Source organism: Lycorma delicatula, chromosome 1 (genome assembly GCF_047948215.1).
Source record: "Lycorma delicatula isolate Av1 chromosome 1, ASM4794821v1, whole genome shotgun sequence".
In the NCBI taxonomy this organism is placed as follows: domain Eukaryota; kingdom Metazoa; phylum Arthropoda; class Insecta; order Hemiptera; family Fulgoridae; genus Lycorma; species Lycorma delicatula.
Window position 1 is genome coordinate 359,597,925 of NC_134455.1, and position 27,988 is coordinate 359,625,912.

At 29.4% G+C, this 27,988-nt stretch overlaps 2 protein-coding genes across 7 annotated transcripts in view; one reads left to right on the top strand and one right to left on the bottom strand.

Annotated features, from left to right (window-relative positions):
* The window catches only part of LOC142334490 (uncharacterized), a 204,930-nt gene that overhangs the window by 11,695 nt on the left and 165,247 nt on the right, over positions 1–27,988 (top strand). Inside the window, exon 3 of one of the 6 annotated variants that reach the window (XM_075382561.1) lies at positions 8,179–8,782. The exons of the other annotated variants lie outside the window; for them this stretch is intronic. Coding sequence (XP_075238676.1) covers positions 8,179–8,291 — 113 coding nt within the window. The 3' untranslated portion in view covers positions 8,292–8,782. Of the gene's footprint in view, positions 1–8,178; positions 8,783–27,988 lie in introns of those variants that run through there. 6 annotated transcript variants of the gene reach the window in all.
* Positions 10,347–27,988, bottom strand: part of LOC142334489 (farnesol dehydrogenase-like) — a 29,396-nt gene continuing 11,754 nt past the window's right edge. Inside the window, exons 3-7 of the mRNA XM_075382558.1 lie at positions 26,755–26,926; positions 24,435–24,564; positions 15,416–15,545; positions 12,670–12,807; positions 10,347–10,618 (exon numbers count right to left, since the gene is read on the bottom strand). Of these exons, the coding sequence (XP_075238673.1) occupies positions 12,730–12,807; positions 15,416–15,545; positions 24,435–24,564; positions 26,755–26,926 (510 nt within the window). The 3' untranslated portion in view covers positions 10,347–10,618; positions 12,670–12,729. The remainder of the gene's footprint in view (positions 10,619–12,669; positions 12,808–15,415; positions 15,546–24,434; positions 24,565–26,754; positions 26,927–27,988) is intronic.

Below are 27,988 nucleotides of genomic sequence, written 5' to 3' on the forward strand. Positions count from 1 at the left end.
TATAGAGTTCGATGATTCTGTTTGGGCGGTTTTGACGGAACATTGTTTGGCCCCTAATTTTTTTTGAAATTTTGCAAACAGAAAAACCCGAGTAATTATAATACTGTAACAACCAGCCTTTGTAATACCGCAATGGAACATGTACTGTACAACGTCCTGTTACAAAACTTTTGTTCACCCTTCAGACCTGACCTGAACAAGCCTAAGATAAAATGTTAGAATCTTTAAGTACAAATCGTAAATATATATTTCGTAAATGAAGAAATGGAATTCCCTTGCGTTGAGATTATTTGGTGAATAACAGGTATTGTAAAAAATTAAAATGTGCTTAATAATAAAGTTTATGATGCATCGATACCTCGCTAAAAGCAAGCTAATTTATCATTAATGAGGTAGAAAACCTAACAATCTCGGAATTTCAACAGTTACAACCAAGTTCTCGTAATAAGCGAGCTCGTTATTTTCCGGTTCCGCTGTATAAGTTAAACCTAGATGACCATTTTAATCGTACAACAATCATTTTATCAATAGACACTGCAGGTAAAGTATGAATAAAAACGTATCTATTGAGTGCGTGAATATTGAATATGAATAAAAACGAAACACAAAACATGTGTGTATTTTAAAAAAAACGACATATTTAGTTGAAGTACCAATAGTTTTCTTTCAGTACATCAATCTTTAGATAAGGTTTATAAGTTAAACATTGAAATTATATAAACTAATTTTCTTTATTAATATTTAAATTTTAAGGCTAAGGTATTTGCTTATATTTTGTTTATCATTAATGTAGACGTAAATATTTACTCTTAAGTGTGTTAAAAGTTTAAAAGTTAACCGATGTACTGATATGTTAAAGAATTATTTAAATACCTACATTCTAATAACTTTAATATCTTCACAAAGAGGTTTTAGAATTTTTTACCCCTGTTAAATAATTTTCGATGACTGGTTATTTACGTCGTCATAAATGAACCTCTCTATCTTCTGTTTCAAAATTAAAATAGGGAATTGCAACCAGAAATAGAAATAGTGGGGATACCGTTATCTTAGGATTATCAGCGGGCATAACTTATATTTTGTAAGCCATTATTTTATTTTATTTATTTATTTTTATTTTTTGTTGAAATAAAAACTTATGCACAAATTATAAATCAGAAAATTTACAAAGAACTTATAAGATATATGACTACTGTTTTAAGGAAAAATAAATATATAAACATATAAAACGAAATATTTGACTACAAAAGACTATGTAAACTCTTAAACTATTTAATAACAAAATCCTAGTGAGATCAACACTTCTTAACTAATAAAAATAAATGAAACAACCTCAGTTAAAATATTACAAAGAATATGTAGTTGTGTATGTGTTTGTTACTTTTTAATTAAAATTTCGTTATATTAAGCTTGTTTAAAAAAATATATATATAAAGCAGGTAAGTCCTTTATTCCCATTTGCTATCTTTGAAATATTTATGGTAATTGGATTTGGGAATATAATAATAATTCCTTTAAAATCGTCTTCTCGACTACTGCTATAAACGAAATTTTATGAACACTACATGTATATTAGATGATATTATTAAATGTCAAAAAACCCCTTTCGGCACCCCGGAAGGCGGAACTAGATTTCACTGATGCTAAGTAGGGGAAAAAACGATTTACACCTTAAAGTAAAGAAAAACTTCAAATTTACTCAATACGACAATGGATGCATGTGAAAAAAGTTTTCATGTTTAGCATATGACAAACCCAATCTTACAATTCCATCAATATTTTGGTCATCCCCTGCCGTAAGGGTTGGTCACATCAAAAATTGTTTATCATAATGTGTAGAGGACTAACGACCACTTAAAGCGGATTCGATACTGTGCCTATTAAGGGAGGTATTTGTTTTTGTCTTCGAAACCCCATTTTTTCCACCCCCTGAGCCAATGTTTGGTGATATCAAAAAACTTTACTTAAATAAGTTTTAGGCCCTTATCCGAAGAACAGTAGAAATTTTAACGAATTCGATATTTTACCTAATAAGAAAGTTATATTTAGCGATATTTTGTTTTTTCGAAAAAGCCCCCACCCCCCCTATTTCCAATCCCCATGGTCCGATTTTTTTCCATTAACGAACTCGATCGAGGAATATTTTATGTTTCAATTATTTTTTTATTACGGCAGTTATCGTGTCCACAAGAAAGTGACTGACGGTTTTGGGGTCTGGAAGATACGAAACGCGAAGATATGTCGAAATTTATAACGCAAATTATTATTATTTAACTGTTTAGGTACAATATTTATGTAATCAAGAAAAGTTTTCCGCGCAATATTCATTAAAATCTGTTACGGTCTTGGATGAGGATACGTAACAATTAAAATTTTTACGTATAATGTTTTAGAAAATAAAAAGGAAAAATAAATTAATCTTTTCCAGTTAAATCTTCGCTAGGATGGTTTAAAGGAAATCGTTTTTTTATTTTATATAAAATGTAATAAAAATGTGGGGGGGTTAGAGAATCCTTGCTTATCCTGTTTCAATTTTCGTTTTGGATCGCGTACAGATGCCTAATTCTTTGTGATCCTTCGCTACATTTTTCCTTTCTTTCCTATGTGCTTTTCGTCATTCACGTATCGGTTCTTTATAGTTATGGCTCTTGTCTATTACTATATAATGTCTATATTACTTGTCTATATGTCTATATTACTATATAATGTAATTATAATTTAATATATATTATAATTTTCCAATTAGGGATAATGTTTGAATGTAGTCACGAAAAAAAAGACTGATAGTCAGTGGCTTAGGGTGTCAAGCCATTCGGTTTTATGTGTCAATGATGGTATTTTTCGTAAGATTATCAAATGTTATATAGGACTATTGTGAAAGTATACTCTTTCAATTAAAAAAAATATCAAAATCGGTTTACTAACGTCGCATATATTGGGTAACATACATTAAAAAAAATTGTCGAATTGATAACCTCCTCCTTTTTTGAAGTCGGTTAAAAGAGATAACTATCAAGTATATCACGGGGGTTTCATTCGCCCCATGAATTTTCCCGTAAAATACGAACAGGCAATACAAAGAAATCATCTAAACTCATCTAAACAAGTTACTCAGATACGAGGAGGACACCTCAAGGTAACCTTATTTTAACGATTTTTTCCAATTTTGACCCCCATCAATGAAAAGAGCAGAAAATTTTACGTTGGAATATGCAGCCACACACATGATCTTGGACCTTTTTTGAAAGTCATAGGCTAACCATCAGAGATTGTGTCATACAACAGTGCAGAGAGATAAATGACCTGAAATATAAATTCCAGGCATATTATATGACCTTAAAAAAAAGGTCCAAGGTCATATGAGTGACTACATATTCCAATGTAAAATTTTCGGCTCTTTTCATTTGGTGGGGCTCAAAAATAGGTCATTCAGTGCTAATCGTGATAGCCTTGAAATAAGGTCAACGTAACTTTTGTAGTTTACGAGAAAATTGCCTGGGGCGATTAAAATGAAACGCTTATATTGTATTTTAAATTCAGACCTTGCTCTTTTAAATTATCATTTAGAGAATCGATAGGAACTGTTTCCTCTTTGCCTAGTGTGCCTAGTTACCTAGTGTGGAATTTATACTTCGCACCAGCAGAAAAAATTGTCTATATCTATTTCGTCCTATTATACACAGACTGCCTAATGCAACTGATTTGTGCATCAAATATGGCTTTTCTAGAAAAATTATGGACTAGTTTATTGCATAACTTTTCTACATTCTTCCAAATTTTTGCTTCACTTCCAAATTTCTATTGCATTAAAATCTGAGATCCTTACGTAGTAAGCAGCCTGCCAATGTTCTTTTATTTATTTTTGTCACTTAAGTGTCTTTTCGTCGACTTGTACAGTAAGTTCTACAATTTTCATTGAGTTCTTGTCTGTTACATTCAACAAACCTGGAATTGTGTAAAGAACTTTCTTTACCATTAATGGGAATTCAATCTTTTTGTGCCCAAATTTTCACACCTGCGCCATATAATTTGTCTTTTTGTCTTAATAAGTTCTATACATAAAAAAGATCGTAAATTTTCGAATTTTAAAGAACTACGAAGTTTTTTAATTTATTTGAAAAATTCTGTTTCCTGTAATTATTTTAAAATATGTGGAGTCCAGAATTCCCAACTTACCAATTAAAATGGCTGTAAGGATTGGTAACTGACTATCACTATATTTGATTCTGTAATAGAGAATATTTGCGTCGCGTGGCAACGAGTTCAGATGAGTTGTTATATTTAGACAGTCTTACCTTTATTTCCTTTACATTATAGCGCTTTCTGGTATAAGCCCATCCTCAGTAGTATTTTCTGATTTAATACAATATTAAAATTATGCGCAGCAACATCGACAGAAATTATTTTGCTCAATAACCAAAATTATAAAAAGTAATCAAGTGTAAAGATGTAGCATGATAATTATCTGTGTAATGTTTTATCTGTAGCCCAACTATCCCACAAACACAAGAAACTCATATTTTGTAAAGCCACTCTGGAGACCGAAAAGCCCTGACACGTTCAGCTCAGCAAAGATTCACCATGGGTGTTGATCAAACCTACAACATGTGCTACCAGTATAGAAGAAAACTTACCAGTTTTCTGGGCTAATGCGTCCAGTTCAGACATTAGTCCCTTAACATCATGGCAGGAATAAATTAAACCATCTTTTCTAAAGTATTTCAGTAAATTTTCGTTTCGATTTCTACATACTGAAATTGTATAAATACCAACAAAAAAAAAAAAAAAAAAAAAAAAAAAAAGATTGTGTTTCGACAAATACAATTCACAAATTAGATCGCTCAGTTCTTTTTGTGTGATGAGGTGAGGTCCAGTATTTGATTCTTCTAGATTGTAATTAATACTACAAGTTAAGGATTCATTGGTCGACCCTTCTGGTTCTGAAGTTTCTTTCCAAGAAGATTGAGCAATCGGAAACTGTAAATTAACACCCCAAAGTACTGGTTTCATAGCTGAATGAACATATGGGTATGCGATACTGCTTTTTATTGTTTGAATTGAAGCCAGTACTATTTGTTAAGTAAAAATAGTCTTAACGGTCAGTAGGCTGTCACCATAGGTACGCCAAAAGGCAAATGTTCTTTTTCCTTTTAACCGCTGGGTTAGTTTAACGTAACTTAATTGATGCAGCATTTGTAGCACAGGATTTATCTTAGCCAAAGAACAGTCAAAATAATGTTTGTAATCAGTCTTCAGCAGATTCGATACTGGTTTTTGTTGAATTTTCATGTTGAATTCACCACAAACTTAACAAAAAATATTTGGAGAATTTTAAAACCCCGATTTTTATCAAGTTACTTATTAAGTTTTATGTTATAAATACTTCAACTTAAACTTCTTCATAAAATTGTTTCACCATGGAGTATAAGTATAGTATACATTTATGATGTGGTATAGTATGTATGTGTGCGAGTCTCTCTCTCTCTCTCTCTCTCTCTCTCTCTGTGTGTGTGTGTGTGTGTGTGTGTGTTTTTTTTGTTTTTTTTTAATATAGCGAAGGAAATTCCTTTACGAATCTCTGGCTTAGATGTTTTGCCTGGTATGTCGGACTCAAACATTAACTTAAAGGTGACTTGTTAATGCTAATACCGACTAAAACCTCCGCTATCCTCTGAGCTCTGATCCCCCACGGTATCCGCCGTTAGGCATTACTTCGCGGTGGGGAGTGTGTGTGTGTGTGTGTGTGTGTGTGTGTGTGTGTGTGTGTGTGTGTGTGTGTGTGTGTGTGTGTGTGTATGTGTGTGTGTGTGTGTGTGTGTGTGTGTGTGTGTGTGTGTGTGTGTGTGTGTGTGTGTGTGTGTGTGTGTGTGTGTGTGTGTGTGTGTGTGTGTGTGTGTGTGTGTGTGTGTGTGTGTGTGTGTGTGTGTGTGTGGGCGCGTGTATGTGAATAAGCAAACAAAAAGATGTACTAACTTGTTTGTTCCATGAATGATGGAACAAATAATTTTAAGGGCTTGTAACTTAAGAACGTTACGTGATGGGTTGTTTCGGAATACATATTCAGATTCAGCATATAATATACTTTATAGATAACCTACTGCCCCTTCAGTTCCAAATTTCATGTTGACCAGTGCAATTTACATATACAGCGTGCCACGAAAAAACTGAGAAACTTTCTGGATGTGTTCTACTGCTGAAAATATATGTTTATATTATAATAATATAATTACTTTCAGATGTATGAATGCAACATACTTCAGATGTAATGAATTTATTTAAGAAAGACTAAATTCAAATGTATTAAAATAGACTTGGTGTCGAATGGTAACATCAAATTGTCCCTTAGGGGCTTATTTGGAAAGCGGTTGGGGGGGGGGGGTCAATGAAGTGCTGTTGTAATATCTCAGCAGTTGTTCGTACGTATTTCAAAATTCAAACAGGATATTTAGTAGGTTGACGGCTAACGTTTGCATACAACAGATATACTCTCGATATTTCGGATCCCGGTTATCCGTAAATTTAATTATATTACCAAAATGGTATGACCAATTTTGAAAATTCAAACGGGGTATTTGTTACTAGATTGTCAGCTAATGTTTGCAAACAACATATATATATTCACGATCATTCGGATCCCTGTTATTCCGATTTTATAACATAACGTTCGTTGTACATATAAAGAAAATTTCGAGTGTAAGGAATAAGTCGCTGAAATAAATCCTTTAATCGATATTATTAGTTCCTACCAGTCATATTACAATCATCATGTTAAATAAATAAATGTTACAGTTACGTTTAAGTTCATTTACTTTTAAAATAAATAATTTATTTGATGATTATAATACCATCGTATTTAGTACAATTTGATAATCAGTTGAGTCGTTACCAGCAACATTTCAACAGGAATTTCAGCAATGGCTGTTCGGATCTTGGGTTTTAGTTCTGTCGTAACAGGTCAACTACTGTAGACACTTTCCATTTAAGGTGACCCCACAAGAATAAATCGCACACCAATAAATCAAGAGACCTGGGAGGGCATGAAATGTCAATATAACCATTCGTTCACAGAATAGTTTAAATCCTGCAACAGTATTCTTCGAAAATTTAAATTACAGGACTATAGGACACTGCATGACGACGAATTGAACGGTGTGAGCTTTTTATGACAGCAACTCAGACAGTCTCGATATTTTGGCATACAACGAGCTGCACACTGCCTGGAGGTTTCTTTTCCATTGCTGAACCTGTTTCCTCAAAATTACGTATCCATGAATTAATTGCAAGTGCTGTTGGTACATGATTGTGGCAGCGAAATTCTCTATGCGTAGCCTCCATACTGTTAAATACCTTTAATGGCAAAAGTACATAGTGCACCATTCAAGTATCCAGTTCCCTTTTCTCTGAACCCTGTACTAGTACATATAGGATAAAGTTGTTTTTAATACCCACACTTTGTATAATAGCTATTTTATAATAACGATAGATTATATCATTGCATATGTTTAAATATATTAACAATCATAATCATATCTAAACATGTCATATTTAATTATGGTTACATTGGCAACAAGGCAAGTATCTTTCATTTAAACTTCTAAATGAGCTGTGGTTTATTCATTCACTCTAAACCTTATGTATGAAGTGTATCTAGGGATTTTTTCCCACTCCCTTGCATAATTAAAACTGGGTGTCAGTTTTATCTCTCTATCTTCGTATAGAGCTACTCATCCCCAGGTTGGTCTAATGGTTAAACTTGTCATCGCAAATCAGATGTTGAGAGTTCTAAGGTTCAAATCTTAGTAAAGGCAGTTACATTTACATGGATTTTAATACTAGATCATGCATAGTGTTCTTTAGTAGTTGGGTTTCAATTAACCTCACATCTCAGAAATGTGTCAAGACTTTGTAAGAATACAATTCGTTTACATTCATACATATCATCCTGACTCATCCTCTGAAGCAATACCTTATATTGATCTTGGAGACTAGACAGAAACAGAGAGAGAGAGACAGCTAATTTACTCAATTCTGTTATTTTTATCCTTCTCTTATTTTTTTTTTTTTTTTTGGAATTAGATGACTATAAAATAAGGATTACTGAAAAAATAATTTTATTCCTTTAATAGATACAGAAATAAATGATCTTGTACATTTTTTGTTTATTTTTTTAACCTCCAGGATGTGTGAAAATGCCTGACCGGGATTCGAATCCAGGACCTCCAGATGAAAGGCCAAGACGCTATCACTCTCGCACCACATCTTTTGCATTTAGATATTATGTAATGGTCTGAATTTTTTTTTATAAATTGTCCCAAAAGATTGGTCAACTCAAGTCATAATGTATTTGTACCGCTAAAAGGTTTGCTTCACAGTGTTGTGATCTGATTCACATTCATCTTGAGGCACCTACTTTCTCTTGATGTTAATTGTGTAAATTCCAATAGAGCCTGTCCATTTGGGAATTTCTCAAACCCAAGGATGCCAAAATAATAAAAATGGTAGCTGAGTTTATGGGAATCATTAATTTCCCAAAGTTCTTTACAGATTTTATTCTGTGTTTACTCAGCAGTCAGAAAAGTGTTTGAGAAAAATCTTCTTTGAGAAATATCTAAAGCCTCTTCTGAGCCTCCTTCACATCAAATTTAGTGAAACAAATATCTGACTCAATAGATTTGGGTTTATAACAGTATGTTTAGTTTATCTGTGCATCCTCAGAATAATAAAAGTTTTGTGATTTTAAATTGTATAAAATCTGTTGCAAAAATGTAAGCTCTTATTTAGTAATAATAAGGAATAAATAAATAAATTGAATAAAGCTGTTTATCATTTGATTCTATATTATATTTCACACAAAGCTGTATCATTTGATTCTTTATTTATTTTTGTATTTCCATTGAGACATGAGTCTCAAAGCTGACAAACATGAAAACTATAATAAACATAGGGGATACTTATACTTGGACATATTTTTCATGAATCTATTTTCATGTCCTTTTCCTGATAAGGTACGTAGTATTCCCAAGACAGAAGATGTAATTAATAGGCTGGTTTTTGGGCTTGTGGGTTTTTTAAAATAAATAAATTTTGTTTAGTAAACAACCAAACCAGAATTATGGTAATGTGTTTGGAGGTATAATTTTGTTTTTACACACCACCATAATGACTACAACAATTTTCATTAGTGGTTATCTATTTCACGAAATTGCTCTCAAAGCAATTTGGGTTATGAGTGTAATACTGGATTCATGGGTATCTAAATAAATAAAATTACTGCTGTAATAAAACATTTTTCCATATAAAAATTTAAAAATTATTTTTTATTCATTCCAGCTCAGTATTTTTAATTATCAGATACATTTTTAAAAGTGTATCATTGTATAAATACTCTTATTGTAGGGTTTTATATCAATATTATTCATAGAAAAGTTAAATTATTAATTTTAATTAATTTATTGATACCTTTGTTAAACTGAAATAATAAAAATAAATTTTAAGATTAATAATCAGTATGAAAAGATATTTTTAAAAATATCAGTATAAAAATTATCCATAAAATTAAAAAAAAACTCTTAGGAATATAATTTTAAAACAGTATTAATTTTCATGAACAAAAGTTAGACATCTTTTGAGTATAATTTGAAAAGAAAAATTTTTCAAGTATTGTTTTGTAGTTTGGAAATTGAAGTTTCTTCTTAGTTATTTCTATACAAGAGAATTTTATTAACATAATCTTAAAGTTTTTACAATAATGAATTTATTTTACACTACTCTTTTGAATGAATAATATGAGGAAGCTCCACTAAGCCTGTGACAGTATTGCAATTCTCATCACTACTTTTTATGGATAGGGGACTTTATATGTATAGTGTAAGTTGTAAGTGTAGGTAGTAGTGTATAGGTAGTTTTTTTTTCAAAAACTACCCAATCTAGAGAAGGTTTTTGGATATATTTCATGTTGAAAAATCTCAAATATATATAATTCAGTAGTACAGATTTGCCGGTTGAAGCATAAACCTTAATGAATTGTGATGTCATTCAGTGAGCTGATTTTGAACTGGTTTTATATTTTTTTAGTTTCATTGTGAGTTTTAAGTGTTAAAATTTATTTTTGAAACCCTAATTTTTAATTTCTCAGTAACAAATGAAATCAATCTGATTTTTGTTGAGAAATCTTCATGTCAAAACCAATTTCTAGATTTTTGAAATTCGACCTTAGGGAATGAAGAAAGGTAAAATATTTTTTATAAGGTAACATATTCAGTAGACTTGGTCTTGAAAATATTCTTCAGATAAATATTTAAAAAGCATATTCAGGCCTGAAGGCTGATGCTACGAGAAACAGGAAATCATGTAGTGAAATCATATATAAGCTAGTTTTATTTAAAAATAAAAACCATAAAAAATTATTACATACAGGACTTTAAAAAAAATCTATTTATTTGAATAAGTATTGCTGAAAAACTTTCCAGTATGATAATTTTTTTGTTAATGGATTAAATAAATAAATTGTCTGGTGTGTGCCCTGTTTTTACCACTACACCAGCTACTTACTTGTATTGCTGTCATTTTTTAATCTTGAAATATCATCTCTTACATGTCGAACCACAAACTCAGTAACCTAAAATAAAAAAAATTAAAACAAATTATTTATTATTAGCAGTTTTATAAATGTCACATATGTATGTATACAACTTATGTTTTATATGCCTACTTTTCTATGATATTACTATCAAATATGGATAATATCAAATTCATAAGGTATATTTAATTTTAATTTTTATTATATTTAGTCTTAAAGCTGCCCAAATAAAATTTATTGTTTGAAAAGTGCCAAGCCTGATGAATTCCAACCCAGAATCTTCTGGATGGAAGGTAAAGATGTTTCCTTCCCACCATGGAGGTCAGCAGTTACCTGCCAATAATTACATTTATTTAGTTTTGAATTCCTGTCACTGGTGTAATTAGATGTTTAACAGCTCTTGTTTATACATTCATACATACTTGATCTCAAAAACAGCATTGCTTAAATTGTAATCAGCATTGCTCTTGTAATCTGCATTGTTAAAAGAGATGAGGCTAATTCTATCCAGTTTTGTCATACTAACTGGATATGAAAATTTATTGATAAAAGCTTAACTATACTAGAAAAATTAATAAAAATACTAAAAAACATTATATTAATTTTCCCACTATTTTATATCTGTAGGAATTACAGAAAGATTTTCTCAACAAAGATTGCTCTAAAATGAATGTACATCCAGCAAAGATACTCATACTAATAGAATTTTATCATTTAGCTTTAGAAACAACCTGGAAGAGAATATGTCATGTAAATGTAGGTCACATTGAATTCTCATTAATTTGATTCCCTGTTTTTGTGACATATTTCCTCTCCATCTACTCCAATAGTTTTAAGCAAATATATTCTTACCGAAATATCTATACTACTTTAAGAATATATACACTTTCTGGCTGAGACTTTTCTTGAAACTTTAGGTTTTCATTTTTCAGTGTCATTTGATCTTTTGTCTGTCAGTGAGGTTGTTTTAATGCATTTTAGTTCTTCCTGATTTCTTGAGTGTCTTAACAGCAAGTTTTTCTTGATTTTTCTGTTCATAAAGTCAAACATCTGTTTAGTCAGTCTGTTTTTATTCATCATTTTGTTGTGGCAGAAGATATTTCTATTCCTCATCATATCACAGTTTACCAACTTTCCTGAAAAGTTGTTCGTTCAGTTTTGGTTTATCATTTTGGAATCGCACAGAAAGACTTTCTGATTATTTTTCTTTTTTCTTTCTTTCTTTTTCACTTTTTAAGTTTGTTCATTGTTGTTTAGTGTTAGCTTTTCTGCTGCAGACAGAGATTCTGGTTCTATTACTGTTCTGTAGTGTCGTAAGTTTGCAGTTCCAGAAAAGTGATGTTTTGTTGAAGGTGTTAAACAGTAGTTCCACTTCTGCATTTTGTTTTCCATCAGTTTCATTTCAGCCGTGTTCAAGATTCTCCATTTTCCTAGATAGTTAAAAAGTAGTATAGATACTACTGTAAGAATATAAATCAATATTACTGTACCACCAATTACTATATCCATTCTCCTAATACTGTTTGTTTAATTGGGCTTTAAGTAAAACTGAAATAATTGTTTATTTCATAATTATTAATATAAAGCATATACTAAATTGTGAAATACATTATTTTAATCTGTTCATAATTTAAGTTGTCATAGCAAGATATAGTGTAAATGGTATTTAAAATCCCAAACATATTAATTTTTTTAATACAGACACCTCTCTGAACAAAGTTTTATTTTTGCTGTATGTCAAAAAAATTCTAGTTTAAACATCCATTTCAGCGAAAACATATGAAATGGTTAAAGCTTATCTTCGTTATCCTATGCTGCCTTTTCTGCAGAGTTTAATTTTAATAACTGCTGTATACTCTGTTTAATTTTATTTATTTACTTAATCATTTACTGACACTCTTAGCCTTATATTCATCCACATATCTACATATGATTCGCATTTATAAGGAAGCTTCTGGGGTCATATGTCGTTTTCTTTGTGAAGTAATTTTAGCACGTAAACAATGTACTATAAAATTATCATCATTGTTCAGTTGTAATAAATTTGAAGAATTTAAACAATAGAAATATTTAAATAGTTCAATACATACAAGAACATGTGGTGGTAGTTGTAACAAAAGTTCTACAGTCTTTGCGATATCTGAGGATTCCTATCCAGCCCTGTCAGGAGGTATTTTCATTTCTATTTGCTCCACTATTTCTGTTTTAACATATCCAGGACTGATAGTCTAGTAAAAAAGCAAAAACATCATAAAATTAATTCTTCTAATAATTATGTTTTAATCAGTAAATTAGTGAAAATTTAATTCAGTAGAATACATAATTGTGTAGTATTTACCAAATTTGTTATTCAGGTTGTACCATACAATTAAATCCTGCTAATTATACAAGAGCTACTTTGAACACAAGGATCTTGCAGTGTTTCGCACAACTCACACAAATTCAACATTGTTTGCAGTTTTCTGACATTGTTATGTGAAGTTTATCATTTACCATCGTTTCCTAAGATGTATTACATATGACCATAACTTTATAAAATGAATAAGGCAAACAAAGTTGCTAATCATAAAATTTGTAGAGTAGTATCTTCTGAACTTTCAGAATATAACATCAAATGAAATGCATAGATAGCAAATTACTCTATTTGTGATAATATGTATATATGGCCAGTGAAAGATATTATTGACAAAACATGGGTATTGTATAACACCTAATAAATGACAACCAATGTCATTTACTTAGGTGATATTTAAATAATGAAATATTGCATAATGTAATGGAGTAGCTTTAAACAAACTACATATGCAAATAAATTTGTAGGACTTTTAAGGTGACAAGCAATTCACAAGTGACAGCAAATTGAAATAATCGAGGTGAGAGGGTTTAAACAGAAATATACGAAGTGGAAGTTTGAAGCTCATAGACTGCAATGAAAAATGCATTAATGTTTTAGGCAATTTAATAAAGTTATATGAAGTTTTAGTAAACAAAAATAATTGTTATACTCTCATATCAAGCATGTTTTATTATCAATCTTTACTTTCTAATTTGTTTTCAGATGTGTGACCTCCATCACTGGGCACTTGTTTCTTGAAAACAAGCACTACAAAAATTAAAAAAATTATTTGCGTTTTAGATCTGTTATTTTCAGGCAATAAAAAAAATATTTTTTACTTATTTATTCAATAAATGTAGCAGTTTATTATGTAGCTCATTACATTTTTTTGTTTACTCATATACATAATATACGTGTAATAATTTTACACTAATACACTTATGTTTTGTTCAGGCAAAAAAATTAGTTACAAGTATATTAAAACTAAATATTCGGGATAAAATAGAGATTCTGATTTCAAATCTAACATCCATTATACACCTCCATTTTATTTTGATTTCAAACTGTTTAATCAAATTTAGTATTTACAGATTCCAAGATTATGTCACTCAGATCTCAGAGTGTGCTGCTTTTGCAAAAACTGTCATGAGTGTTTTAGAAATCACTTAAATGAACTGGCACTTGGCAGAGAGATAGTGGTGGTTGGTTGAGCAACATGTTACAATATCAAGATTTATCGGTGCTGGTTATTTTTATATAACTGTCTAAATTTTACTTTTCTGAACTTTTCCTGAAAAATTGTAATTCTTTCTATTTTCATGCCATTAATAGAGGAAAACAATACATTTATTAATTAAAAAATTATATATAATGATTAATAATTATAAAATAATACTTGCATACTGTTTATTACTTATTTTATTTATTTTAAAACAAGTGTTATTTTATATATTTTCTGCAGAAAAGACTGATGACTGTAATGGTCCAAAAAAATTTCTTAATATCAATAGAGTTATGTTTTTTCATTTGTTTTGTCAATGTCAAAATTAGTGTAAAAAGTGCTAATATATTTGTAGGTTTTTTGTGATATTCTACATATATAACACATTGACACTCATTTCTAATCCATTATACTCTATACTACTATATCCCATAGATATCTTTTGGACAAGGCTACATTTATATTCCAAAAAGGACACCTTTAGTTCCAAAATTAGAATGTTCGTACTCTTCAATTCTGACTGATTTGTTGCTTTCAGTAAAATTAAATTATGCTATTGCTCTATTTGTTCTATAAAGTGAGAAATTTTTTTTTTGTCGTTTTCTCTCTCAGTGGCCAAATAAGAATCTGCAGATGGCATCTTCTGATTTTGTGGATGTCAGTATTTTCAGGACCAACTTTAGTGTTTTGTGTTTGTGTTTGTATGTACTACGCTTTGAAATACATCTGAAAATTTCATAGCTAATCTTATCATAACGCATTAGTTTTCTTAATTTTTTCCATTCACTTGTTTAATAATGTCAGCTATCTGAACTCTAGATGCCTGCTTCTGTGTACAAACTTAACTCACAAGATGATAGCATTGCTTTCATTTCAGTCAAATTTTCTACAATTTGTAATTAACTATGATATCATTTTCATACTTTGTACTGAAAAGTGCAGGTTACTGCATGCACACAATCTGATTTATGGTTCCAGTTAAGTTTTATTTGTAACTAGAATTTACTTGAATAACAACCATATTGCTCTGTAACTACCACAAAAGTAAAAATTATCAACTGATATCCTGAAGTGAATATTCAATTATTTATTTCATCTCTTATGAAATTACTGATTGATTTAAACTGTTTATTAACGTGGCATTTTTTTAACTACCTATAATTCCTGATTTAATATCTTGGTCATACAAGGAAATGTTAAAGTTTTTAATTTTTCTTGCAAGAGAATATTATATATAGTTAGTAAAATTTTCATATAAATTCATTAAATTGAGACTTACTGTTACTCTAATTTTGGAATTAGTTTGGCCAAGTTCAGCACGTAGGCCTTCACCAATAGTATTAACTGCTTTCTTTGAAGCATAATATGTTGCAATACCAGTTATTGGTGTACTCACATGTGCTATTATGCTATAAAATTTAAATAAACATAATTATTACTACAAATTAAATTAATTTTTTTGGAAATATGAATGTGTTATGTGAATACAAACTTTTTTCAGAGGCAAATTTCTGTTATTTTCCTTATGATTAAAAATACATTTTATTCTATCATTTATTGGAGACTTTAAGTATGATATGATAGCGGCACACAGCAAAACCAGTATTTTGCAAATTATTTTAAGTTATTTCAGGAGAAAATTGTCTAAATAATAACATGAAATAAGAAATTATAAAAAAAAAACCAAGAGGCAAGAGGGTGAATATTTGCTTCATAAAGTTTGCAGTGAAAGGTGTTTCCTGGTGTTTACCTTTTTTCAGCAGAGTACAGAATGAAGGCTTGTGCACTCCGTTGCATTATAAAACTATTTATAACTGTCTTCAATATTACTAATATTTAAATAGACACAACACTGTGTGTAAAGGGCCCTGAAATTTACATAAAGCACAAAGATTAAAAGCAAAACATTAAATACTCTTTCAAATGAAATTCACAAAAAGATTGGATAGTACCATGTAGATTGTGAAAACCGTATGTCGGGTGCAAAAGGCACTAAAATGCGGGATTCTCAGTCAACATAAATACACTGACTTTCATCAAAGACTTACAAACAAGTTAATAATTTGCTGTAATGTGGGTAAGCAACTATTATTTTTTCTTTGTCAATTTTTATATCAACAGTGATTTCATTTTTTAATCAATGTCTCCTTCAGTATATTGTATAACTTTTTGGTAGATGCCTGACCATAACTGGTTTGTCATATATACTGCACATTGGTCTTTCTTATCCAGATAACAAATAAGAATTGTTATTTACTTGTGACCGATTCTGAGTCTGGTTAATGTCACTTGTTCCCAACAAGTCAGTTTCTCATCGCTCTTTCATATAAATGGAGTCATTTTAATTGCACTTTAATATCTGCCACTCAAATAGAAATCATGTCCGTATTCTCACAAATTGTTACTATTCTGACAGTTTTGTCTGCACTTTCATTTCCTGAGATACGACGAACATGTCCTGGAGTCCATGTAAATTCACATCACTGTCTTATTAAATAGATTATAATGGACAGGATGTTTGTGATAAGGATATCCTCATTGTTCTTGTTTTGAATAGCAGTGTGCTTAAAGGGTTGGAAAATACAAGCATTTTCTTTCTCTCTCTTCACATAAATGTTCTCTGTATCAAAGATTTTACTTTATAGCAATGAGCTCTGCCATATAAACACTTGCCATATCTGGAAGCTTCCGCGAATGAGCTTCTCCATTCATATATACAGAGCATCCAACGCCATGTTCAGTTTTAGAACCACCAGTAAAAATTTTCTTATATCCCTCCTAGTTAGTAATGATTGTCGAAAATTCCTTTTGGATAATCACTGCTGGTTTCTCTTATTTTTCCATATGAGAAAACTACTCTTGTGCTTGTAGATGGCAAAATCCAAGTGGGTATCCTCTCTTAGAAATTGCTTATTGCTAATGCTTTACAAATTTCTTAATTTTTTTTTTTTTGCTTTCCTTTTTGCCACCTAAGGGCCATATAATTTCATTTCTTTCTCTTTTGTTGTTTCCTAGGACCACTTTCTTCTAGTTCTCATATCTTTACTATCTTAGAACCCTTCTACCTTTCACACATTCCTTTGAAACACTATAAGAGAGCTTTTGAAAAATCTCAGCGCATGGAAATGCAGGAAAACTTTGTTAAACACAACTCAAAAGAATTCTGTCAAACTTTCAAGTACAAACTAAAAGAATACCAAGCACGTAGTGTCTTTCAAAAAGAAAATTGTAAAATGGGCCTAAGTAATTCTGAAAAAACTAAAATTATAGCAGAATATCATGGTGAGGTTCTAAATTGTCCAAAACCAACTGGTAAGTTAGAATTTTTAGATGTTGAAAATGTAGAAGATAATTTCCACCACTATTATTTCATCCTAAATCTTTTTTGATTTCTTGGATTCAGCTTGTTATTAATATCGTTTCCCAAAATTAATTAAAATTTTTTTATTAAATATAAAAAAATTGTCAATTGTCTTTCATTCTGTAAAAGTGCTCAAAGAAAACCAATTTTCTTTTTTCTGTTTTCAAAATTTCTGTTTTTATGTACTTCAAAAATTGTTTTTTATTTTCCAGCCTTTACTGGTTTTGTAGTGGACCAACATTTCTTCATAATTCTTCTCATAAAAGCATATAAATAGCACATAAAAGCACATTCAAAAGCATATAAATATTCTGTTTTACTGTTTATAATGCTTTATATATTTCCATCTCTTCTAGACATTTAAATTTTTTAACCTTTTTTTTTGTACAATTGATATTTGTTAATAAAACTTTCTACAGAAATTATTAAACCTGTTTTCCTAGCTATTTCTTCTAAATAGCATCTTAATTTTTGGAAAGTATGGCAAAATCATCTTCAAATGCCAAACAGAAGAAGGTTTATTCTTTCTCCCCAATTATTGATAAAACTTTTCATTCTTTTAGTCTCATTCCAAATTCTATTTTTTTAAACACACAATTACAGAGAAAAAAACCCTGCCCAACACCTGTTTTTATTACAAAGAGTTTAGAATTTTCTCCCATGAATTAAAATTTTTTCCTTTTTTTGAGTTTCATGTATTAGGTTAGCTAATTTTGATTAACTGATGACAAAAAAAATTGACTATTAAAATTGTCTTTCGCAGTTCAGAATTCTGTGTCATATTATTTATTGATTTTAGCAGCAGGATCCCCTTTCCGAATCCACAGTGAAATTCACTTTTTTGCTTACCGTAAGTTTCTTTGACCTTGTTCAGTAAAAGTTAATTTTGTAAGCAACAGGTGTGAAAGCCTAACACCTTACTTGTGAGCGAATATATTAATCACATTCCAATTTTCTGGGATCTTTTCTGTTTTATATATTTCTTCAAAAACTATTTTTAGATCCTCTAAGATTTTTGGTTTCGACCATTTAAAAATTTCTGCCGTAATGAAATCCAACCCACTAACTTTTATATTTTTCAAGTTTTTAAAAACATCTAAAATTTCTAACTTATTAATTGGTTCTGTAAAACATATTTTGCTACAATTTCACGGTTTTCTTATGCCCATTTTATCATTTCTTTTTAAAACAGACATTAGATGCTAGGTATCCTTTTAGTTTTTACTTGAAAGTTTTCCTGCATTTCCATGAGCTAAGAGTTTAGAAAAGCTCTCTTTGTTCCTTGCTGATTTCTTCTTTATTTTTACTGTTCATGATCATTCCAGAGGATTTCCATTTTCCAGATCTTTCTGCTGATACAGCTTTTCAACGGTATACAGCAACGGTACATTTCTCTTAATTTCTTGCTATCCCTTTTGACCAAGTTGTTTCTTTTGAGGCTTTTTCGATTTGTGTGATGTTAGGGTTAATGTGCACGATAGTTCAGTAATTATTTCTTTTTTCCCGTACAGCATTACTCTTTCGTTTCGATAATTGAATCTGGCTTATATTTGAGTAATGCGTACTTATGAGAGGTATCTAAATAAGAAGACACCCCCCCCCCCCCTTCTTATTTAGATGAATCCATATGGTGTCTTATTCAGCGCTCTGGATTCAGCATCAAGCAGAACCACAAAGAATTGAGGGGTCGCCTTGGAATATTCCCTTGCGAATATTGATTTTCTCAGCCATGATCTTTTGCTCTATTAGTAGTAACTTGCACATTTGCACGTGCTTCGCAGGTTTTTCAGTGGTATATTTCGGTTTCACGTAGGTTACAACTTCAGTTAGCGTTTGGGTTTTGTTGATTCAGGATTTTGGAAGATTCGATTTGGGTGATGCGTACTCGAAGATTTTACTCCTGTAGTTTTGGATTTCATCCAGCTTTTCACTTCATATTTTTCTTCATATCAATTTTAACTTTTACTGTACTCATGCTCTCGATTTGCGGCTATCTCGTTTTTGATTAACAGGGTCTCATTGTGTTCTTCGACATTCGACCATATTTCCCTCCACTAGGTTTCTCCATGTCTCTATGGTGGGTGGCTTTTGTTTGTGCCTACTAGAGCATCTAAGGAACTTTTGCAATATTCTTGCTTCCTTGATCGATTACTGCATTTCCTAGTTTCTTTACTGTATTAATACAATTATTATACATTTTTCTTATTCTTCCAGCAGTGAAATATCGCTTAACAACTAAGAACTTTATAGATTGTTAACAGCGCACTTTTAAAAATTTTTGCTGTATGCTGGGATACAGGTATAGTTTTCTACAGCTTTTGTATATAAAAATTATATTGCAGTTTTTACTGTAGTATTTTAAAGATGAAAAATTTTAATTCACACTAAATTATATGCATCAAAATTAAAATGTTTATATTTTTTTAGTTTATAAAACTCTACTTCATTTGATATTATTTTAGGGGTTCTAAGCATTATTATTGTATTTTATTACGAAAAATCAGTACATTTTTTCATATTATTAATACAAGGTCAGTCAAAAGAAACTGATACATTTCAAAACGCGAAGGATTTTTTGTATATTGCAATGATATTTTTATTGTAGTTGCATAATTTTAAAGAGTAAATTTGGTGGATTTTATTATCTATGATTTAATTTTGGTATGCTGCAAAACTTTTTCTTGCATATCGATGCAGATTCTCGCCGACGATCCTTAAAATTGTCAACAAAACTTGTAGTATCAGATGTAATTTTATAAGAATTTTCTATTGGTTTATTCCATGTTAGATCTGCTGGAAAAAAACTGTTTTGAGGTATCCCAATAAAAACATTTTTGGCTGAGAGTTCATCAGGAGAGCGGACGGTCACGAATTATCGCCAAAACGGGAGGAAAAATAAACCCTGTCGAGCAAAGGTGGTCATAATACCACCTTGTTGAAAACATAGCAATTGATATTGCATGATTTTTCAAAGAAAAATGATCTTTATCTCTACGCTACAAGAAATATGGAACTACGATTTTAATGCTGATATCGCACACCATAGTGTGACCTTGGGTGAGTGGAGCAGTTCTATATGGATTTGCCTTGGGTTGTTTATATCCCAGTATTGATAATTTTGTTTATTAATGTCTCCATTAACATTGAAATGAATTTCATTGGAATTAAGACTTAATTCAAGTTTTCTTGATTCAAAGTCTTAATTCAAAAGGTTTTCCGCAAAAATCTTATTCTTAACAGTCTACTTCTTCTTAATATGCATACTAACTTGTATTTGTGCGGTTTTAAATCGTATACATACGCCAAACACTAGGCTCTCATACCCTAAAGGCCTGAAGCTTATCTTAACTAATCATCTAGGACTCTGATGAACTGATTTCTGCACACGAAGAGTGTTTTGAATAGCCTCACTTCATAGTGTTTAGGGAAGTTTGTCATCCTGAACTAAGCCAGAAGAATAAAATTTTTTACCCATCAAGAATTGTTACGATTTTGTATGCTATACCTATTAAAACATGTGTACCCCACGATTCATTTCAGTGACTGATGAAAATGCTATAAATAACTTTTTGAATATCTGTTCATTCCTCCCCATTATTATTATAATAATTATGGTCCGATCAAACTTATTAAACTTACACTAGAAATAAATTAGTTCTTTTTGGCCGATTCTATATTTTTCGTTTTTAACATGGACAAAAATATACATATAACTATACTTTTGTAATTTATAAAGTGTGTAAAAAAAGTACCTCATTAACCAATAATAACCCTGCCAAAATTTTTCAGCAACATCTGTGATCATTACAGTACCATTGCATTGATTGAGTATTATTATTGAATATTTATTTGAGCATTGATTGCATTGATTGAGATTTACAAAGAGCTGATTAGTTAATACTAATATTAAAAATACTTACACTGGAAAAGTAAGTATTCTTCTTGAAATATTGCAGGATTGTAATGACATTTTAGTTGACCTTTAATGTAAAAGGTCAACTATTATCATTGGTTTCACAATTATATATAACAATTTTAGTGATATATAAACAGAATTTATATATCACTAGAATTCACACAAGGTGAAACTAAATGTAGTAATGAGCAGCATTACAAAATTTAACACTTTTTATTGTTAAGAGTTTATTTTTTCTACTGAATATTTCTAATGTTTAATATGTTGCTATTTTAATGTTTACTCTGTGGAATTTCTGGAAATGCATTAATTATGATGGTGAAACAACTGTATTTAGAAATTATAATTTTAATTTATGTTTCTTAAATTTTATTTTATTTACGTTTCATAAAATTTATTTTATTATAAATATTAAAAAAAAAGTTATGTCAAAATTTTTATGGTTTATTTTTTTTTTTGCGATAAATTAGAAATGAAGTTTTTGTTATGTATGTGAAAAGTGACAAACCTGATGCACAAGTTTTCATACACTACAAAAAACTCCAAAACCCTCCAAATTAAAGATATAATGGTATAAGTGAATTGTATTCATGGAATAATTATTGAAAGATTGATTGTGTCTAGTTAATGCCATTCTTGTAAGAAAAACATGTGAAAAATGTCAAATTTCTTCTTATACTTTCTTTTGTGAATACATATGTAAAAAGGTTTTATCAATAGAAAAAAAATCTGATGTGGACACCACATTACTTCCTTGAACAGCTATTAAGTTAAACATATTTTTTATGTATTACTTTTTTCATATTTTTTTTGTTATTGAATTATTTATGTAATGTTTTTTACAATCTGAGGTTAATAGAATTTTTTAAGAGAATAATTATTAATAAATCAACATTTAAATTAAAAAAAAGGAAATGAAATCAGATTCAAACCGATTTCCCTTGTAAGATCAAAATATTTCATTAATTAAAGATTTATTGGGAAAACAAGTACCGCTCATGATGTACCATTGAAAAGCTCTCAATGAGGGTTTATTACTGCAGTTAAGTACACTTTTGCTTCAGTAGATTGCAATCAAAAGGGGAGGTGCATAAATAAATGTTACAACAGTCCTAAATCAAAAATTTCAACATTCTATGGCTAATTGTTTTGGAGTTACGCAAGATACATACGTATGTATGTACAGATTTCATGCCGAAACTAGTCAAAATGGATTCAGGGATGGTCAAAATGATTATTTCTGTTGAAATCTGAAAACCAAAATTTTTCACGATTACATTACAGTTGATTTAGACAAATTTCAATTTATCATTAATCATTAGAAATTTATTCTGATTATAGTTTGCATATTACTAAAGTGGCAATCTCCTTTCCTTATTTTAAACCTTATGAAATGTTTCAATTTGCTTTCAGTCAGTACAGTAAAAAGTAATCACAACATTGAAATTATTCAGAATTATCATTGATAATTCACTATAATAAATACATTTTATTGAAATTTAGAATTTATATTATAAATTCTGTAATTCAGTTAATAATAATTAAATACAAATCTAAAAATAATTCTAAATCTTACACTATAATGCTTTTTGTAGCTGAAGAAAGTTGTAAAAGCAACAGAAATCAATATGGCATAATTTTTAATGTTACATGTATTAAATTTGTCTCAGTAAATTTTTTTGCTGTTCTACATTAATTTTACATCTGACTTTCATAACCTAAACGTATAAGTAATATTACAATATCCAATAGAGAATACAATAAAAGATGATTTTTTTAATCATAAATTAAATGACTTAATATTTAGATTCCATTTTTGGAGGAAATTCATTTCAACTCTGTTTCCCTATTAACATTTTTCATACTTATTCACACAATGCTGAAAATAATTTCAGCAATTATTTACAAAGATGACTTGCATTCAAAAGTCAGTAATCATGGCATATGAAGTTATGGTCATCCTGCTAATTATCAATAAACAAGAATAAAGTGTCACCTACAGTTTTTTTTTTTTAAATTTTACAATATTTTTATAATAATAAGTGAATTTGTTTACTTTTTCGTGACACATGAGAAGAGAATAAAATTCAGTCATGACAAACATTAGTAATCAAATAACCTATATTTTTACATACTATACTCAACTAGAAATGACATGTAGCATCAAAAAAAGCATCAATACGATGTACACCTTTCAGCCAAGATACGTCCTTAGTTAAGTTACATAATAACCTCAAAGATTTTGAAGTTCAGTATTGTACAAGTGTAATATGCATTATTTTCAGACTAAATAACTGGCTATTTTATACAATTATTGATCAAGGCTAACTGTTTGACCATCAACTAATTCAATACTTAAGATTAATTAGAAAATGTTAGCGAAAGAAGCAAACGTTAGATTGCATTTATCCTATGAAGTTAAGAAACTCATTTAATTTCATAATTTAATTGCGTTAATATAATCCATCAATAACTGAAATCAGTCAACACAAATTTCAATGAAGCATATTCAAGAACAAATAATAAACATTTGATACGGATTGTACAAAAGAGAAAATTTAAAAACAAGAGTATTGAAACAAACTCAAAACATTACCCCTGCCGATACAGGAACATGTAATTATAAGTCAAAAACTACAATAAAGAGTATTTAGTCACGTTTAAATTACATCCTTTATTCTGTATGAATGTTGTTTGCATGTCTTTATATGTAATTAATTGTTATAATGTTCCTGTTCGTGTCATGTTAGTGATTGATATATATTTTAGAATAATATTGCAATATTACTGTTAAACAGTAAACAAAATTGGTTACTTCATGATAATAAGACAATACAGCTATTACATTTGATTACAATAAATATAAGAGAATATGTATTGAATGCCCGTCATCTTTCTAAATAATCACCAAATCTTTTAAAAAAAGAACTCAGAATGAATAATTAAATCTAATTTTATATGTTTATTTTTTTTAATTTAAAAATATTTAGTTGTTAATAAAAGTAGATGATTTTATCTAACCTGCTAATATTTATAATATATCCATCATCAATATTGTGTTTTCTCATTGATCTTATTCCTTCTCGGCTGCATATCTGAAGTGCTATTACATTAATATCATATATCTGTCGCCAATCATCTGTGGATGAAGCTGTAAAGTAAATGTTTTACTATAAATTTACTATCATTATTTTGAACAGTCCAACTTAATTGTTTTCAATTAATTAGAAGAATTAACTGATGTTATCTTTTATATGGCATCAATAGTTGTGTCATTAAGGCCATTGTTTATATCTGTTTAAAAAATATTGATTTATTAATAGTAGCTATTTCATTTGCTAAGAATGAAATTTTTTAATGTCAAAATTAATGAAAGACAATAAGCTATCATATTAAAAATTGATATTTTATTAAATAAAGTCTATTTGCAAATTTATTTTAAAATGAATCCTTAAAAATGCAGAAGAAGCTGAAGGGATCAGCATAGGTGGAAATAAAATTTCTGATAACATTCATTTTTAGGATATAAAACATAATGTATTCAACAGATGATATAAAAATAAATTTTAGGGAAAGACCAAGATAATAAAAATAGGAGGAATTAAGTCATTGAATTTTTACAAGAAATAAGCAAGTACCATTTTAACAAAAGACAAATTCAAAAAAAAATTTAATTAACACAGGATAACCTTGATAAAGGAAGAATTGAAAAAAAAGAAACAGCTATTATGTATTAAAATGGAGTTCCTATTATATAAAATTTACATTACATGTACATAAAATGTTATTTCATTAGTATTTTTTCATATTTTTATTATTAAATTATTAGTTGTTTTTACAATCAGAGGTTAATAATTATTAATAAATCAGTCTATTTAAATTTTTAAAAAGTTAAAAAAAAGGAGATGAAGTCTGATTCGAACTGATGTGTCATCACCTTGTAAGATCAAAATATTTCATTAATTAAAATTTTATTTGACTATTAACTCTGGAACCAATGAAAACAAGCACTACTTATGATATATCGATAAAAAGCTCTCAGTGAGAGCTTATTACTGAAAATAATTTTGGGCTGTTTTGGACACCTTTGGTCCAGTCGATTGCAATCAAAATGGGAGGTGCACAGCTAGATGTAAAGCAGTCCTAAATTCAAAATTTCAACATCCTATGGCTTATTGTTTGAGTTATGTGAAATACATACGTTCTTATAGATGTCACATCAAAACTAGTCAACATAGTTGACAGGGAATGTCGAATATTTCTGTTGAAATCTGAAAACTGAAAATTTTCACGATTCCTTTACTTCATACAAGCAAGTAAAAATAAAATTGTGAAGGCATATGTAATGTTGACATGGAGGAGAGTGGAGACATATCATGGGAAAAGAGGGACTGGTTAAAACTAGTAGAAAGTGCAAAGGAGAGAGATCAGAGTGGATTAAATATCATAGACAATCTAAAAGAAAAATGAAGCTACCCAGAAATAAAAAGTTTAGCTTGGAAAAGATTATTATCGTGAAGAGAATATTATCCAAGTGGGTACCAATTATGTTGACCTGACAAGCAAATTCATCAATTTTATCCACATTTATTTAGTTACAATCCATTAAGTAGTAATTTTACTAGATTTCTGTTTATAAATGAATTTTAGATTTTGAGGAAGAAGAGCAGGAGATCAAGCACATTTCCTGTAGCTACACTGTATTTTTGATTAGAAGAGAATCAAAAAATTACATCTCAGTTCTTTTGATAAGGTGGAAAAGTACAACTTTTCAATACAGTTGCATTTTTTAATATTAAAATTATTGATTAATATGTTTTCATAATTGTGGTTAAATTATTTTTCTAATTAAGCAGAATATGTAGTAGCTACTACATTCTGCTAATAATCAATCATATTCTGTTAATAATCAATCATTAACAATCCTTTCAACTCAGAAATTGATTCCAGTTTTTTTTGTTTTTTTTTTAGCAGTCCCTAATGTATTGGTCAATATCAAAACCTAAGATTTAATTGAAATTTCTATCTTTTACAAGGCAAGTAGGTTTCTTCCAAAACTGGAGAATTTTAATTATAAAGATTAAGTTTATAAATGTTTGCTTTCATGCAATCAAATTTTTAATATCTTATCAGTTCTATATCTTAGACTTCTCTACAAACATTTTACAAAAATGTTATTGTACTCTATTTTGATATCTTATTTTATCCTCTACCAACCACTTATACCCAAATGTTTTCATTATATTTTCCTCCAATAATGTAAGTTTTCTTTAATGTATTAAAATTACATTTTTTAATAATTTAATCAAGCTATATATTTTTACACATTTATTAAACCTACCTTCTATTGGTATGAATCCTAAAAGAATTCCTGCATTGTTGATCAAAATATGAATTCCTCCTAAATTCTTTTCTACCCATTGAAAAGCAGATAAAATATCTGCTTCTTTTGCAAGATCTGTTTTTACTGGATGAAATTTTCCCTTTTGCCCTTTTAATTTATTTTTCAGTTCCTAAAAAAAAAAAAAAATAATATGAAATTCAAAATGGTTTACGTTTTTTTAAACTAAAAAATTAAATCTGAATCCTCAGATAAAGAATTAGACAAAATAAAGCAAACGTTCACACTTACAAACTTATCCTTACAAACAGTATTAAATTAAAGTATTGCATTAAAATATACAGTTAAATTAAACATAAATTAAGATTTTTTATAGCACTAACACTTTAGCAACTAAAACATAAATAGTGTGAGCGTAAATTCCATTTTTTTTATACTTCTTTAAATGTTTATCTGTTTAAACAAAGAATACTAAAGCTGGTAAATGTTATTCTGGGATACTTATTTTGCACTATTGCCTTTCCTTGCATTAATGCATCAGCTAAAGGTAGTAAATAAAATCTGAATACTTGTGTTGTAATCTATAATATGTGCTATAATCTGAAAACTAGATGCATTAATCCTCAAGATAACAAAACATTATTCAGATAAGTAGCAATACACTACTATCTAAGAATATCAACTCACTAGCCAGTTGATGTAGTCATTTGCAAGTCTGCTGCTAAACCATTTTACCTAGAGTTCAGTTCCCAGAAAGGGAACTCAGTACTGGTAAAAAGTATTCATTCATTTATCATTCAATTTTTTATTAAAATTTCATAAAAGATGTACCTAGATCATGTACCTAAAACACTATTGTTCAAAATCTAAACTGGTAGTAAAAAGTAACTTTTCATTGTTCACATTGCTGTCATGAAGCAAGATAAAATAAGAGAGCTCATCTCATAAGAAACATGTTTTAATGAATACTGAAAGGAATCCCCTATATATTTAGAGTTTCTTTTCACTACTTATTTATGAAAATGCTCACTTCCTTTGAGCATTTAATGTAGTTACACATTAAAAAAATAAGTCAGTGTTCTTTTAACAGTTCAAACATATTTTATTAATGAATGTTTAATTTACTTTTAATGCATTTGATTTTAAGTTCAATCGTATTGGATGTTTTTTATTATCAACTTATTATTTTACAGTATCATATGTTTAACAGTAAAATCTGCAAAATTATAATAAA